Raw genomic sequence first — 17,376 nt, 5'->3', positions numbered from 1 at the left:
TAAAATTCGCTGCTCCAAAGTGCTCCCAGATGCAAAATTATCTGCTCCAAAGTGCTCCAAGATGAAAATTTTGCTGCTCCAAAGTGCTCCAAAACGGAAATTTTGCTGCTCCAAAAATTGCTCCAAATCAGAAGTCCTCGGTAGCATCACTGTGTATATAAAGCTCAAAAGAAAAATAATTCAGAAAAATGCTTGCGAAGCGCGGAATTGAACCAGCAACCTCTCGCTCCGCAGCGCGTGGCGCTAGTCGTTACGCCACAAAGAGCAGATCCTTCATGTAGCTAACGGCGACCGTTATAGTATACACACCCTTTACCGCTGGCAGGACTCAGAGACGGCAGGCGCTTATAAGCATTTTTTCATTACCAGCGAGATGGCGCGAGGAGCACAACGGGCGTAGGGAGCCTTCATGTGCGCGCCTCCGTGCCTCTGACGGAGGCGCTCACATGAAGGCTGCCTAAATGGACGCATTTAAAAGTCGTCGGCCAGCTCACTTGCTTCTTCTAATATTTGCGCAGGGAGAACCTTGCCCTTCCGCTGTCTGCTCGTGCGGTATACTCACGGACAACTTTTCTTGGCAATGAAGGGAAAGCTATGGGGCGGAGCGTCTGCGCATGTACTGCTACGCGAAGTAGTCCGGTTCGGCACGCGTCTTGTGGAAAGTGATGGCTAGTGTTGCATTTCGATGCAAACACTGCTTAGCTAGACAAACAGCACTGCTGTAGGTTTCTACCTTACTAGTATATGATAAACGAGGTATTCGGTATAAAAAATATTGCTGCACCCTACTGCTGCAGTCACATTTCGATGAAGGCGAATTCTAGGGGCCCGTGTACTTTTAGAGGTGCACATTAAAGAACCCCAGGTGGTCGAAATTAATTCGGAGTCTTCCACTACGGTATGCCCCTACTGATATTATGGTTTTGGCACGTAAAGCCCCAGGAATTATGTTATTGAAGAATTGCTGCCCTTGGCTTTTAAGGGCAAAGTAGGCTTCTATTTGCACCTAAAACGAAATCCAGGGGGCGCTGCGAAGTTAGGCAACACTCGCAGAGAGATGGCGACGGTAAGGAGGTCCGTGTGCGGATTGTTGCTGCTGGAAATACTGTGTTTACTAGATTGCGATGTGAAAACGCGGTGTTTTGTCGAAGGTGAGAGTGTGGTTAATGCCGAGTGCCTCATTTTGGTTGTCGCGAAGGGCAAGATCGACGATAAAATAAATGTTGTTGCACTGTTCATGTAAACAACAGGCATGTATTCGGATGCACAAGAAATCCCAGCGCGGTTGCGAAGTGTTTTTGTTGAGCCTGTGATCTTCGATGGCCAATCGCCCTTCACTGCTGGCTTTTTAGCTAAGTGAAAACGCATATCAGCCATTCTAGTCTACTGCTAGGTAAGTGCTGCTGTGCTGTCATGGGCCGTGTCAATCGGCAAGGCAGACAAACTGTTCGGCAGTGTTTTGAAGGTAGGTGGGCTAACGCACTCGGTTTTACCGGTGGGTATCGTTTATCGAATGCTGATTGCCTAGAGCATCACGGTGACGCGTCAGTATTTTGCAGTGACTTTGTCAGCCAGTTACTTCGTCGCGTCCTTGTATAAATGTGTTCAAATCCAAAGAATGAGGCGGTGATGGTACACTGAGCGAAATAAGGCTTTATGTAGAAGAAGCGGAGAGAAACAATTACTACTAACTGCTGAAGAAATGATCGCAGGAAACTTGTTCACCATTTTTTGCAATGCGCAGAGCCTTATTGATTTGTCTGTTCGTGCGTGTGTCAGCTGATCTGCGTATATGAGTGGAATTATCATGCCCGCAAATTCTTCTGCTTACTTGCTGCTACAGCAATGTATCATTATAGGTAGCTGTAAATTGGCCCTTTCGTACCTCCCTGAACCCTATGATGAGACGTCAGGCAGGCTATACCAACATTACTAGATTAGGTTGGGCGCGTGCCCACAAATCGAGGAAATCGAGCGCGCAACATCTAAAAGCAAGGCTTAAAGCTACTACATGTCATAATATAGCAAGCATCTCAGGCCTTCCTTGACGCTGCGCAGCAAGCACGCTGACATCAACACTACGTAGATTTCGATTTTGCCCGCCCCTGTGGCACAGCGGTTACGGTGCTTGAATGCTGACCCGAAAGACGTGGGGTTGATCCCAGTTGTGGCTGTCGCATTTCGATGGGGGTGAAATGCTAGGTGCACGCGTACTGCACAATTTCAGAATCCCAGCTGGTCGAGGTTATCTGGAGCCGTCCACTACAGCGTCTCTAGCTTGTGTCGCTTCGTCATGTTCCCATAAACCGATTCAGATTCATTCCAGCTGTGTTATCCTTAGTGTTCGATGATGTCGTTCGAAGAGTGTACCAAATCTTTAGAACAGCGGCGTATTGTTCCTGAAGTGCCGAGAACAAATCATCGTTGGAGTAACTTTGCCGAAGCAGAGGTTAATTATTTACGGCGTTCTTCGCCGTTCACTCAGTAAACGGAAACTTGTCGAGAGATACTATCCCATTGTCCTCGCCACGTACACCGCGAAACGCAGAAAGACTACTTCTCAACTAGTGTGTCGGAACGGAACGAAAATAGAAAACGAAAAACGAAAAAAAGACATTTTTGACCAGAACGAAAACGTAACCAAAACTTTATCTATTATTTCGTTCCACAGTGAATTCGAAATTTTTTTATCGTTTTTCGGTTCACAATGTACCTCAGGCAGGAATTCCACAGCAAAGATATGTTGAAATTGTGTGAAAAACGAAAACAGTGGCAACCAGAGATGTTTATATTAACGCAAGTGGGCTTTTACGCGCCTGTCACGCAGGCCAAAGTGGAGAGGTCATTGTCGGCGCTGAAGTTTGTTGCAGCGGAAGCTGTTATAAGATCACGACAGCTGATTTTGGCGCCATAGTTGTCCGCCGGCGGCGGCGTCTGTGACCGCTATCGCGTGAAATAAAAAAAGTTAAATGAGAAACAAATTTCTAGGATCGGATGGGATTTTAACCCACGCCCTCTGCGTGGCAGTCAGGTTTTCCACCACGGTGCCACGCTGGTGCTTGTAACTCCTTTGCAAAAATACTCTATACAGGCGTCATGTCGGGCAAGGAATCGTGTTAACATATGCACACCTGCCAAGTCTCCCGGATTACCCGGGAGACTCCCGGATTTTGAACGTTTCTCCCGGTTGTATGGGTCATAGGAAAATCTCCCGGAAATCTAATTTCGCCCCACGCGTCCAGTGCTTTGTCTGGCCACATGAGCGAAGTTGTCTGGCCACATCTGGCCACATTCCAAATGTGTTATAGGTTATATCAGCCGTTAATATTTCGTAGATGATGCGTTTGTGTACACACAAAATCTTGCCCGACGAAATAACTGGTAAGCAAGTGACGACAGGCCTCGCACGCAGAGCGATGTTATCGCATGTGCCCTTCGTGCGACAGTGACGGTCGGGTCATTTCATCTCTGCTTCAACCGCGTTCGTCCCTAGCGCTAGCGCGCTTTACTCGCACGTGAAACAGACGATGCGTAAGCGACGTTATCGGTTTGGACTCTGTACAGATCAGCGGCGACCACAAAATCCCGCTGACAGTGTCCATATAATTCCTATCGCAGTACCCCCCCCCCCCCCGGTCAGCATTCTTTTATACCCCCTCCCCTCCCCGCGGACGACATATTTTAACCCCCCCCCTGAGTAGTAGTCTTTCGGATTCCGTTTTTCAAACTTGGCAGGTATGCATATGTAATAAGCGTGGCAAAAGAGTAAAATAACAACCAGTCATCACGCAATGCTAATAGCGCAAAGAGTGTGTGGTTTATTGCTTCCCACCAGTGTTGCGGAGTTGCCACTCCAGAATTGGAATGACTCAGGAATCATTCCGCATTTTCACGACACCGGAATGAAAGGGGGACAACGCTTCGTGGAATGGAATGGAAATGGAATTAAGCGCCTTTTGCTCGGAATGGAATGGCAATGGAATTACGTCTTTTTTAAAATAGAGCACGTTTTCGTCTACGTGCTCTTTTTCAAACTTAAAACATTAGTAAGTTAAGCCTCGAATTTCACAATAAAGCAGTATTTTTAACACATTTATAAGCAACGCGCCTACTACAAACCGAGTCCTAAATTAGTGTACAAACAAATGCATTATCCTAGCAGATGCTGAAGGGAGAAACAAGTTACCCCTGCGCATTGGTTAATTCGCACTGATTTCACGTTCAATGCACCAAGAAAAGAACTGTCCAAAGTCTAAAGGCCTGAACACACGTACGCATTGCAGCGTGTCAGCGCGTGACTTTTTGACGCGGCGCCGCGCCCTCTCCCTATGGAGAGAGAGGGCACGCAGCTTCACGTAGCCACGCGCCTGCTCTTCCTATAGGGAGAGGGCGCGACTCCTTGTCAAAAGGTCACGCGCTGACACGCTGCAATGTGTCCATGTGTTCAGGCCTTTAGATAGACTTGACAATCGCCCATTGTGGGAAGGATAAGCTCTTGGGACACTGGCCGAAACCGTCCTCGGCACGGAAAGCTTTGAGAGCGTTGTTGCTTCTTTTGCGCACAACTAGTCTCAGAGACAGACCTTAAGCGGTGTAGTTTGTCGTATTGTTGTTTTTCTGTTCTTTTTTTGTAACATCTCTTTTCTATCATCTTTCACTCCCCCTTCCCCTTTCCCCAGCACAGGGTAGCGAGCCTGTCTGAGAACTGGCTAGCCTCCCTGTCCTTCAGTTTTTCTTTTCCTCCTCCTCCCACACGAAAGTGCCGAATGCTCTATGCACAGCCGGATCTTTATTTCATGAGCAGTCATACCTGCGCACAGGCTTACACAGAAAGTTCTTTTCACCCCATCCATGCTTGCGAGGCGCTTGACAAGTGTGAGTGCTGACGAGCAGTGCGGCCCAGTGTTCCGTATTCAGTGCAAAGGCACAAGGTGCCCAAGCGGTGCACTGTTCCAAGTAATACCAGCACACCTAGAGGGTTTTGTTCCCCATTAACCAAATCTTAGTTTTCTCCATATTCACGACCGCTCCAGACTCGTGGCAAAACTGCTTAGTCTTCTTGAAGACTACTTTTGTCAGCATCAAAATGCGCTAAGTCGTCATTTTAGCATTAACACATTTAGGCTTAAACAATATTAAAACATCACCATTCGTTCAAACATGCTGACCATGGAAATACTATAGGTAGCGGGAGAATTACCCCTATGGGAATAAGTAGGGTGGTTTTACTGCACGAGATACGTCACCTAGCTACTGTCTCTTGACATTGGTACTGTGTTTTGCGTACTTTTGCAGTTCTTAATGCATCTGATGACATCAGCTTTATGGGGCATTCATTCTTAACTCGATAAAACTATCAGATACCTTTACTACGTTGAGGAATTACAGGAATGGAATTGAACTGCCCGGCCATTCCCGGAGTGGGAATGGACTAAGTTTTTTCATTTCGAGGATTTGAAAGGAATGGAATTGCGGCAAGTTCTAATTCCCCGGAATGGAATTGGAATCGAATGGAGGTGCCGATTTCGCAACACTGCTTCCCTCCCACTGCAAAGTGCTCAGTAATAATTCTTTATCGTCATCAGCCACACCACAAAATGCACATAACGCCTTACAGATGTGTAGCGGGTACCACGATTCTCCGAAGAATGACGAAAAATGGCATAGTTGGAACTACTTCAGAAAAATTACGATTTGTGGCGTAATGGGTACCTTGCATGTGTACTTGTATTAGTTGCCCCAAGAGACTCTACAACGGGCTCTACAAACTCCGCTCTTCCAGCTTTCACTGTGACTGTGCTGCGTGTTCCAGGCAGGCCTGGCGATCTTTTTATCAGAACAGCGGTCTCATACATCAGGTAGTACACTCAATGACGTGCTGCTTCTGAGATCGTACTCACTCCCTTGACACAAAGCATTGAGCCTACTAAAAAAATTCTGATTTGTCTTTTCAGAAAATAAGTACTATGACTTTGAAATTAATTTCGCTTGTGCTAGTTGGTAGGAATTCGTGGTACAGTTACTTATGCTCCTCTGAAGAAAGTGTTTTACCCTTGTCCCACTTTCTTAAAAGGAGGGTAGGTAATTACATCACAAATCCAATGTTCTTTATGATTACCTTAAAGGGGTACTGACACGAATATTTTCAGTTGTCCTTTTTTTGCGTCAGATGAAAGGTCAAGCACTCAAGAGCCTAGAAAAGGTAATGCTAAGCGCGAGTGCGCCCTGAAAAAGTAATTACAGTATGTTTTTAAAAGCTGGTTTAGGTTTCTACTGTACCCTGACGTCACAACACGGTATGAGCTTCTCGTCACGTGCTCGTACAATATATAGTGACGTTTCCACGGCCGCTCCGCACCGTGGCTTCATTGGTGACGCACAAGCGGCCATTTTGGAAGTTTTGATGACGCACAAGCGGCCATCTTGGAAGTTTTGGTACCTAACGTCATCACAACTAGCCATACTGCTGTGTGAAGTCACCAGAATTTGTACTGTAGCCTGACGTCAAGCTAGTGTCGATGTCAGTAGGTGCGCCATGGAAAAACTGATTTTAATATCAAAATAAAATACTTTATCAGCATTCACTGAGCTTAACACTTGCTCAGAGCCATCTCTGCATACAGCAGATTTGTATGGCAGAGTAAACTCGCCTTCGAAAAAAGGTGTCAGTACCCCTTTAACTTCAAATTTCTGCATACAAAAAAATTCGTATTTGTCTTTTGAGAAATAAGTACTATGACTTTGAAATTAATTTGGTTTGTGCTAGTTGGTAGGAATTCGTGGTACAGTTACTTCTGCTCCTCTGAAGAAAGTGTTTTACCCTTGTCCCACTTTCTTAAGAGGAGGGCAGGTAACTACATCACAAATCCAATGTTCCTTATGATTACCTTAACTTCAAAATTCTGCATACAAAAAAAAACCGTTACGAACCGTTGCGAAACATTTTTTGTTCGTTCCGAAACAGAAACGGAACGGAACTCTTTGCGGTGGAACGAAACTAATACCGAAACGAAAAACATTTCGTTCCGACACCCTGTTCTCAACGCATTTTTTTCTTCGCTGACAATGAATTCATCCCCCAAAACCGCTACCGTACGTGTGAAAGTGAATGTCGTTTGCTACATGGACCTCAATAGCCTGTTTCGCGCTCTCTCCCCTAGGTGGCGTATTGCCTCAAATTATTCGCGAATGCTGTAGATTGAATGCTTGGAACACGAAATCAGTTTCTCATTATCACAAATGTCCGTCGTTTGAAGAGCACCTATGTGGAGTAGCACTTTCTGCGATTTTTTTTCTTGGCTAAGCAGGGCTTTGTTGCCATGAAAAGTCTAGAAACTGCTTATTAGCTTTGTGATGGTCACTTTACTGTGAGCACTGTGGGGATTCACACACTTCGCTGGAAGCTGCTCGTATGAAGAGTGGGTTGAATATTGGCGTGCGTACCTGCATGATTGCAGAGCACTCGTGCAAATACTTGTGCAACGGGGCCGAAGCATGTTTTGCAGTAATTTCTGTCTCTCTGGTGATGTCCTTTGAGACCGCTCCGTGCACTGCTGTAATATATGATGCAAGGGATGGACCCTCGGTAGGATGCCCAGTGGTGTATGTCAGAGCTTACGTACCTTGCTGTCAGCAATGTAACTTTTCTTTTTTTCTTGCCTTATCTCGGAGTACGGGCAAGCGACGTGGAAGACTAATAGAGAACACAAGAAAAGACACACACAGCACTGTACTTTCAACAGAACATTTATTTTGATGAGCAGCTTTTTTATATTTGCCAAGCACTGAAAAAAGAAAAAGAAATTGCCAGTGGTTACAATACTCCCCAATGTGAAGTTTGAACGCAACTCTACATCTGTTTCCCGGGTCGCCAGAGAACGTAAATTCCAATGGCATGAATTGCGTGCATATCTGCACAAGTTATCTACTTTTAAAGTTACCAAACGCTACAATAAGAATACCGGACATGGTGGTCTAGTAGTTATAGTGCTCGACTGCTCACCCAAAAGTTGCGTGATCGAATCTTGGCCATGGGGGCTGCATTTCAAAGGAGGCAAAATGTGCTAGATGCCCGTGTACTTAGATTTAGGTGCACATTAAAGAACACCAGGTGGTCGAAATGAATTCGAAGCTCTCCACAACGGCGTCCCTCATGTTCATATTGTGGTTTTGGAACATAAAACCCCAGCATCTCTACAATAAGAATGTTTGTCATGTAATTATTAAATGTTGCTCTGTCCATTTTGAACACTATACAGTTACAGTAACAGGCGAAAGGTGGAGATGATGCGGGAATAGGCACTAGCACCACTATTGTCTTTTCGTTGTATGGTTTCAATGCACGCCGGCTTTACTGAGATGTGCCGAGGGTAGGGCCATAGGAGACATCAAAAGAAACCAAAATTCCACACCATCTGACTGCACTCTGAACTCTGATTGGTGGACATGCATGCGAGGCCTCACCCTTGCTAGGCTGTGGCACTCAATGCAGGAATGGGAGCTGCGCTCTTAAATACATGTCTACACAGATGTGCTTATACCACCATCATAGCTGTGGTCTTTAGAAACATCAGCTTGTTTTCACACAAGGCTGCCATTGTTGGTTCTGTGCACTGTTTTCCTGTATGATTAGTCAACAACAAGCCCTATTGGATATGCCTCTGAACTACAAAGCTCAACATCGGAGATGTTGTGAGAACATGAAAGGATGGCAAATTGTACTGCAAGAAGCGGCCATAACGTAGGAAACCATCTGGTGCTGACATGTTCATGGGGTGAGGCTGAATAGAAATGTGAAGCAGACTCTCAATAATTCAGACTTTCAGTTCATTCAAATAAATCTTTAATTTTTGGTTGGTCTGCCATGTTTTTAATGTATTTTAAAACCGCTTAGTTCAAATTGCCCATTGTGCAAAACTTTTTGCTTGTCCATGCCTAGAAATATCTGCTGCCTTTGTTGCTTCTAACTCAACATACACGTTTAACAGTTGCAAATAAAGCTGTTTGCCTGCCTACAAAATGGCCAAACTAGCCAAATCGCATGCACCAACAATCGCGTACTGACTGTGGAAGAAAGTCGTATTGTCTTTCATGCCTAAGATGACTAGAAGGCCGTCTTCTTCTTCCTCCGAGTCTCTTGTATTGCTTCCCTTCCCGCCCGCCTGAAAGCTTTCCGCACTCAGTGTAGTTTTGCACTGCGGAGGAATTAGAAGCTTTCTGCACCTCGAGTGGTTTTGCAGTGCCTCCATGATCAAGCGACAGTGTCATGCAATGGCGTCATCATGTGATGTCACATGATGTTATTTCATGACGACCTGTGATGCTATGGTGACGTCATCACTAGAGACCACATTATAAGCAAATGCCTATTTTGTTCCTTGTACTCCTATCGCACCACTTTGATATATGAGCATGAATTAGAAAATAAGAAGGGCTTTTATAGTGTTTTTATAGTGCCTAGAAATACCTGTTTTTGGCATTTCGAACCCCCTCCCCTCCCCCCGGTTACACCAGTGGTTCACTGCCAGGAGAAAAATTGCCTCCACGCTAGTCGACCGGGCCAATAGGAGGAATCTTTCCCTTCTGGTCTTTTAGCGATCTGGCTATCTGCTCCTGCTCTGCCCTTCTCAGTCATGCCAAAAAGACACCCAGGAGTGTGTTGATTCAACAGTGGACGCTTGACTCACCGTCAAGTGTCCACTGAACCATGCGGGACAAAGCACAATGGCACGACTATGTTCAACTGTTGGCACCTTTGTGCCATCTTAAACAATAAAATTTTTGTTTTCCTGTCGTAGACAGAGGTCGCGCACGTCTTCATTTGAAAATATTTGAATTTATGTGAAATTTATTGGGCCTATATTTACGATTTTGGAAACCTGAAACATTGTTGTGACTGCCTATTTTTGGTGCCTAAAACGAGCTTATTAATGCCTAAAAATCCGGCCTCTAGTCATCACATAATCGTGATTTTCGGCATCACTCGTGTTGATGTTGCCAACGCCGATGACAACTTTTCATGTTTGAGGAGGCTTTCGCCTTAGCAAAAAGAAAGCCTGGCCTTGATCTGCCAAATGCTTCTTAAAGTCACTTTCGCCGCAGTGCACTGGTGTCGTGTGGGAAAGTGTCTCGAGGTTGGGGAGGCACTACCAGCTGTCACATGTCCCTTAATTACACGCACGTGCACATGTTGTATAAGAATGAATACCAGTGTGATGGCTGATGCCTAAAAACATTACTTACAATCATGCAGAGCTGTCTATAATGTTGTTTTAGCACTGCAACAAACATCACAATGATAGTTGGTGTGTTGCCCCGAGTCATATTTATTAAAACTTCTAATAATTGAAAGTTGTGATAATATTAGCAAAATCGGAGAGTATTCTGTAGTCTAGTGGGGCCCGATGAAGCAGGTGCAGCATCTTCCTTGATGTTGCAAAATCAAAGCGGGCTCTGTGGTTTTGAGCAGTGCTCCAAACGGCTGCGTTTATATTTATAACCCACAAGGCAAGCGTAGCTTATCTCTGTCCATTGCAGATGGTGTTCACCAACAGCAACAGCAAAGACTTCCTGCAGTCGTTCAGCTTTCCTTTCTTCACCATGAGTAGCCTTGGCCTGGAGCAGCCAATCTTCGGTGCAAACTACATCAAGGGCACTGTCAAGGCCGAACAGAACGGTAACGCATTGTCTCTAGCGGCACTATGTTGAGATTGAAAGGAAACTAGCGTATTAAGCTGATGAAGAGCCCAATGGGATGTTTAGACTGTGTTTAGTTGCTGTTTATTGAGCACACAAGGCCTGCTCTTCACACTCATCTGCATGAGCCAATGATTGTACCAAGAGTGGTGTGCCTCATGCTTGTGAGAGTAAAGAATGCAGCAGTCATACTGGCGAAAGGTAAACTAGTAGAGTTTGGCCACAATGTAACGATTAACTTTGTTACATCAAAAATTAAATTTGTGCACCGTGAAAGTAAAGTGTGCTGTCAGGGTGTTGGTGTTACTTATGTCGATCGTGCTTAGACTGTGCTGAACTTTAGGGTACATTACACCAAGCATTAGAGGCACCTTATCTTGCAAACAGGCTATGACTGTGAGGTTAAGAAAGGGAAAATAGACAACCACCCGTTTGTAGCACGAAGCCACAAAGAAATCCATACGGATTTCTCAGAAATGTGTAGATCAGTCATTCTTTAGTCATTTGCGATGGCGTGTGCCACAGGTGCCACTTCCACGAAGACAAAGTGGTCCGACGCAGGGACGCGGGCGCTCATACGCCTTTGGGAGGAGCAAATAAGTGCTGCCGAAACACGCTCCAAACGGCCGTCACCACTACGCATCCCTTCTGCACCGGCATCCGCAATTTTTTTTTTCAGTTCGTCTTTGATATGACACTGTCTTGTCTCGGCTCGCGATGACCAATGATGTTATGTGGTTGCAACATTTACTTCATTTGCGCGCAAAGTTTATTGTAAATTATGTTCATGCCTATAATACGCTACTAAACAGCGAGCATTGCCAAAAATAACAAATATATGTTGCGCTACTAAACCACCAATTGCCACTGCCATCATTTCCAAAGCACACTTATCTTTCTCGTGTAGCAGCGCGCCGCCAAAGTGACACTCTGTGAGCGTAAGTGCACTCGCTCAAAATGACGCCAAATTTGCCAGTGTGACCGGGTATAAAACCTGGAGAGCTGGTGCGCTGAGCGAGGGTGCCAAGAGGCCATCGAGTGCAGCTCCACAATCGAAGTCTTCCAGGTGACCGCTGCGAGCCCCTAAAGCTTCTTGAAGGATATCCCGCAGGTTAAACCACACCTGTTACCCACTTGGTTGCCCTCCCAGACCTCACTCGGGAAAGTAGTGCAACCAGCGTGCCACTGGTGAGTTGCAGCCTCACAGGATTCCCTCGCAGGAAGGCTGGCCAGCTGCCTCAGATCTGCAGCGTACGGGAGGGTGCAGACGTCTGACGGCCTACATGCGGGTTTTTCTTCTCCTCTTCCTCACCTCCCTTCATGCTTGTAGTGCGCTGCCAGTGGACATGGACCAGAAAAAACGAGGAAAACAACACAGGGCGATTTCCTTGTTTTTTTCTGGTCCGTGTCCACTGGCAGCACACTACAAGCATGAAGACATACCAACTAGCATCTATTGCCGCCTTATTAGCTCACCTCCCTTCCTGTTATCATCATCATCGTCCCTTGCATTACAACATTTTTGCTGCCGTCTGTGGCATCCTGGGCGGCCTCCCGGAGGTGCATTCCCATTTACTACATCTGTGGGACGCCAGACAAGGGCTTACCCGCCGCTGGAAAAAGCAGAAGAACAATAGGAAACTGAGGACACGCATAGCAAAAATAACAGCGGAACAGAAGATGGCAACGCGTGATGGCAACTCGCCTCGGCGAAAAGGTATAAATTCTGTGACTCCCTGGATGGCACCCTTGGTACAGCCAAGACATGGGACATCCTCAAAGCCATCGCCGACCCCACCAAGACCAATGGAGAGGGACACAAGGCCCTGGAGCGCTTACTACACACACACCCAGGCAGCCAACAAGACCTCATCGACGCCGTCAAGACCAAGTGCTGTGGAGATTCTGCTCCCACAGAGCCACGTACAACATCATACGTGGGACAACCGAACCCAACAATGGATGAACCTATAACTGAAAATGAAATGACAGCGGCCATCGCAGCTACTACAGTGAAATCTCGGTATAACGAACTTCAGGGGACCGCGGAAAAATGTTCGTTATTCTGAAAGGTCGTTATAGTGAAAGCCCAAAAATTTACCATAACAATAGAATTTCAGTAACGCAAACGTCCTACCTTTGCAACGGTACGTCCTTGAACTCGTTTCTCACAACAATGCACACGTGAACGTCAAACAAGGCACGTTTATTTGAAATAGGCCGTGACCGTTTTTGACGGGTGCAGCACAAACTCTGCGTCACGAACGATTCTAGACCGTCCGCATTTTTATGCGCCGCTTCGGTCGCTGTTCTGCTTTTTTCTATGAATAAGCGGAGTTTCCTCAAGTAGTCCAACGCATCTGTGGCCGACACGGACTCGTCGCGATCTTCGGGTGCTACCGTGACATCGTCCTCCATGTCATCACTGCAATCCTCTAAGGCCCAACTGCATGCACGCGAGTTTTGAGCGACAGCCGACAGGATTTGCTGCCGCGGAGGGCCATCCATCGCCGTCGCTTGTCGCGTCGCAGGTTTCTGGAAAGCCAGGAAACATCGCTTGTCGCCCGGATTGGCAAAATGGCGGCATCTCTGACCCTCGCTTCGGTTGCAATTTGCTTGTGATGCTTCCAATCGGCGCGTACTTCAAGGAATACAAGTTATAGACTACCTTCTTTACAGCCCCATCTCACGCGGAGAGCGAGGCAGCGGCCGTATTTTGTCGTTAATATTGATCGACGGTTCGTTTTGATGTTTCGATGGTAGCTTGCTGCATTGGTGGTCGCTTGCTGCAATGTCAACATCGTCGTCGTGTGAGGTAGCCCTTCTCCCTGCGAAGCAACGATGTGAGACGCTGCGGCTTTTCTTAAACGTTCTATGACAGCAAGAGGAAACGTTGTCGAGATGCGCCTCGTGGACTAACCCCAACATAACGCAGTTTGCAAAGTGCGACGTAGCGTAGGCAGCGTATGCTTCCGGGCGCCCCATGGGATCACAGCAGACTACTGTCGCGGTTAAACATAAGATTGCGAAAAAAGAAAGTCACGAAACGCTTTTATGGCATCCTTATCTCAAACAAGACAATAATAAATTTGGCATGTCGTCATTCATGTACTCTGTAATTCTTTTTCGTAATTTGCCCGGTCGCGACAGCGCGACGAAGCCCGTTTCTCGCAGGCTCGCAGCCGCCTTCGCTCGAAAGTCGCATGCAATGCATGCGGTTGGGCCTTTACAAAACCTGATGCGTTGTCGCCTCCGCAACGGAGGGGAAAAAAAAATTCTCCGCCCGCGTCTTTCTCCTCCTGCGCCATCTCTGGTTTTTGCGGGAGGGCGTCCGCTCTTCGCGCTGCGTCGTCTGCTACCTTAGAGCTCCGACTGCCATGGCCGATACACTGAAATCTAAGAATCCTCGCATTTCGGGACATAAGTTCGTAGTACTGAGGTGTTGTTAAGATTACACGGGAATTAAATAACGATCGTTATTCTGAAATGTTCGTTATTCTGAAATTCGCAGTAGTGAAATATTTTTACATTGAAACTATAAGCAGTCGGCACGGGATTTCTTAAAAGTTCGTTAATTTGAAATGTTCGTTAATGTGGTGTTCGTTGTAACGAGGTTTGACTGTACTCGTAACATGGCGGCGGGCACAGACCGCATCACAAACGCCATGATAAGAAATCTCAGCGACAAGTTTATCTCTGCACTCACGGCCTTCATCAACCAACACTGGGAACAAGGCACGGGGCCAGCGATGTGGAAACATGCAAGAATAATGATGATTCCCAGACCAGGCAAGAAGCTGGCAATCGAAAACCTCAGACCCATTTCGCTGACATCCTGCCTCGGCAAGGTGTACAAAAGAATCATAAACACAAGACCGCAGAAGCACTTGGAAGATAATAAGCACCTGCCCGACATCATGTTCGGTTTCCGTGCTGGCCTGTCCTCGCAGGACGTACTACTACAACTCAAGGAAGAGGTTCTCAGCAACGTTCCCCGCAATGGTGAAGACGTCCTCTTAGCCATCGACATTAAAGGGGCTTTCGACAACATCAGCCACGAAAGAATACTGGAGGGGCTCGCAAATACCAACTGTGGTAAAAGAACATACAAGTACATTCAGAGCTTCTTCAGCCAACACAGCGGAGCTGAAGATCGGAGAGCTCCAGACTCCTGCATACCAACCTTCCAACAAGGTCACGCTGCAAGGAGCAGTAACATCACCCACGATCTTCAACGTAGCCATGATCGGCCTTGCCAGAAAACTGCAGGAGGTAGAAGGCCTCCGCCACGCCTTCTATGCAGACGACATGACACTCTGGACCACAAAAGGATCACTCGCTGAAAAGGAAGAGCACCTGCAAACTGCAGCTCACGTCATCCAAGAATATGTCAGCCAACGGGGTCTACAGTACCCCCCAGAGAAATCTGAAGTCTTACGTGTATGGCGAAGCAGACGTAACCACGTAGCCCCCACAGACCCATCACAAAAACTTGAGGTACAGCTCAGACCACTTATAACGTAACCGCTTACAGTGCAGCGCCGGCTATACTGCGGTTTTTTCGGACTCCCGTTTGCCCTCCCATAGAACTCCATGCATATGCATACCGCTTATTGTGCAGTCCCCCGATGAGAGACCGGTTATAATGCGGCTGCCGGAACGTTCTCAGAGATTCGAGGGAGCGAGCGTGCTTCTCAGCGGAAATGCGCTGGTGCGGGAGAGAGAGGCGACGGCGTTACGAAGGAGGAGGGGACGTTGAACAAACAAACAAGGAGAAAAAAAAGGGGGATGGTGGTGGGAGGCAGCAGCCCGGTGCGGGTGCGTGGTGTGAGGAGGGGGAATGGTTGCGTGGCAGGCGGAGAATCCTTTGCCCCCTTTACTTCGGCCGCTTGACATGCGTGCTCCGCTACGAATGGGCGCCCGTCTGCATCAAGAGCGCGTTACCGCTGTTTGTCTCCGTCGGGAAAATAGTTGCTTCATCGTAGAGCGCAGATATCGCGCGTGCAAGCTCGATTCCCCCGCAAGTAACAATGCTTTGAGACGCGATTGAGCTTTCGCCTTTGCTACCAACAGGCGGACTTACAAGCTTGGAAGACTTTTTCAGGATAGTTGCCGCGGCTGTTCTCCCAACTGCGAACCGAAACTTTGTTTCACGCATGATGCTCCCGGTTTAGCTCGTGAGTGCGATCTCTTCTATGCCCGATCTCAGTGTTTTCTAGGGCTAGCTTCTCACGACAGCATGCCATGTTGCAACGTGCACGCTAGGCCTAATGAGCCAGCTGCCATATGTCGGTGGCCACGGACTACAGAAGTGGTTTGGTGCCGAGTCAGTGAAGAATTTTGCAGTTGTTGCATTTAGAAGGGGTGACTTACACCTTTAACGAAAACGCGGGCGTGCATGTGAAACACTCAAGTGGTGGTTCGTGGTCGCCACCGTTTTCGACATCGCGCACGCGCAGTGTGTTACCGTGGTGACCTCCCGTTACGGTGCATTTTTTGCGTGTTCGTTATGTTGGCACCGCAGCTCCGCGGACGCTAACTGTTCAACATTTTCAAATGTAAGCGGATGCAAACTTATGTCCCAGTCTCATGCCTCGATAGTCGGGATCGTGCAACTGCCTGTTGGTCATATTTTGCACACGTGCAACCTTTCAAAAATGTTGTTTTGGTTATAGTGCAGTACCACTTATAGTCGGATATTCGCGGCTCCGGCGACTTACGTTATAAGCGGTCTATGCTGTATACCTCAATAAAAACCTCATACAAGAGAAACCATTGATCAGGATCCTGGGCATGTGGCTGCAGAGTAACCAACGAGCCACCCACACCCTTATGCTCCTCCAAACCAGCGTCAGGGCTATATCACGCATGATATCTCGGGTGACATCTAAGAACAGAGGGATGAAGGAAGGAGACACCCTTTGACTCGTTCGAAGCCTGATGGTAAGCCGAATAACATATAGCCTACCTTATTATAATCTCACACAATCTGAGACCAGACGGGCCGACACCCTCTTGAGAATGGCATTCAAGACTGCTCTCCGCCTGCCGACGAGTACATCCACTGAGAAATTGATGGCACTCGGTCTTCATAACACCCTCAGCGAACTTGTTGAAGCCCTTCACATATCACAACAACAGAGACTTGAGCGTACTCGCACGGGCCAGCAGGTCGTACAAACCCTAGGATTCCAAGCCTCGACAACGAGAGCCCAGGAAACCTGCGAGATACCTCGTCATGTCCGGGAGGGCTATCACGTTGCTCCAATCCCACACAACATGGACCCCAACCTACACGGCGGCAGAAGGAAAGCAAGGGCCCAATACTTTCTGAAAACCTATCGATTCCAAACTACAGCCCGTTTTACGGACGCCGCCATGTATGGGACGACGACTAAAGGAGCAGTGGCAGTGGTATGCAACCGCCAAGGCCACATAATCTCTGGAGCATCAGTCCGCCCTTGCAAGATCACAGAAGCCGAAGAGCTGGCCATCGCACTTGCCATCCGTGAAAGCCTGCATGCAAACAAGCCGCTGACAGTACTCGCGGACTTCCAGCAGGCCTGCAGGAACTTCCTGCAGGGCAGAATTGGTGTGCCTGCTGCACATGTCCTTGCACAAATACCAAGGGAAGGCAAGGATGACTCCTACATACAGACCGTCATATGGATACCAGGACAC

General features: G+C 47.4%; 1 protein-coding gene across 1 annotated transcript in view; it reads left to right on the top strand.

Moving 5' to 3' along the window:
• Positions 1 to 17,376, top strand: part of LOC119376978 (WW domain-binding protein 2-like) — a 152,083-nt gene that overhangs the window by 25,574 nt on the left and 109,133 nt on the right. Inside the window, 1 exon segment of the mRNA XM_037646630.2 lies at positions 10,537 to 10,675. Within this exon segment, the coding sequence (XP_037502558.1) occupies positions 10,537 to 10,675 (139 nt within the window).

The sequence above is a fragment of the Rhipicephalus sanguineus genome, unplaced genomic scaffold (assembly GCF_013339695.2).
Source record: "Rhipicephalus sanguineus isolate Rsan-2018 unplaced genomic scaffold, BIME_Rsan_1.4 Seq304, whole genome shotgun sequence".
In the NCBI taxonomy this organism is placed as follows: Eukaryota; Metazoa; Arthropoda; class Arachnida; order Ixodida; family Ixodidae; genus Rhipicephalus; species Rhipicephalus sanguineus.
Note: the sequence above shows the minus strand (reverse complement) of the source record. Positions and strands in the feature narration are given on the sequence as shown.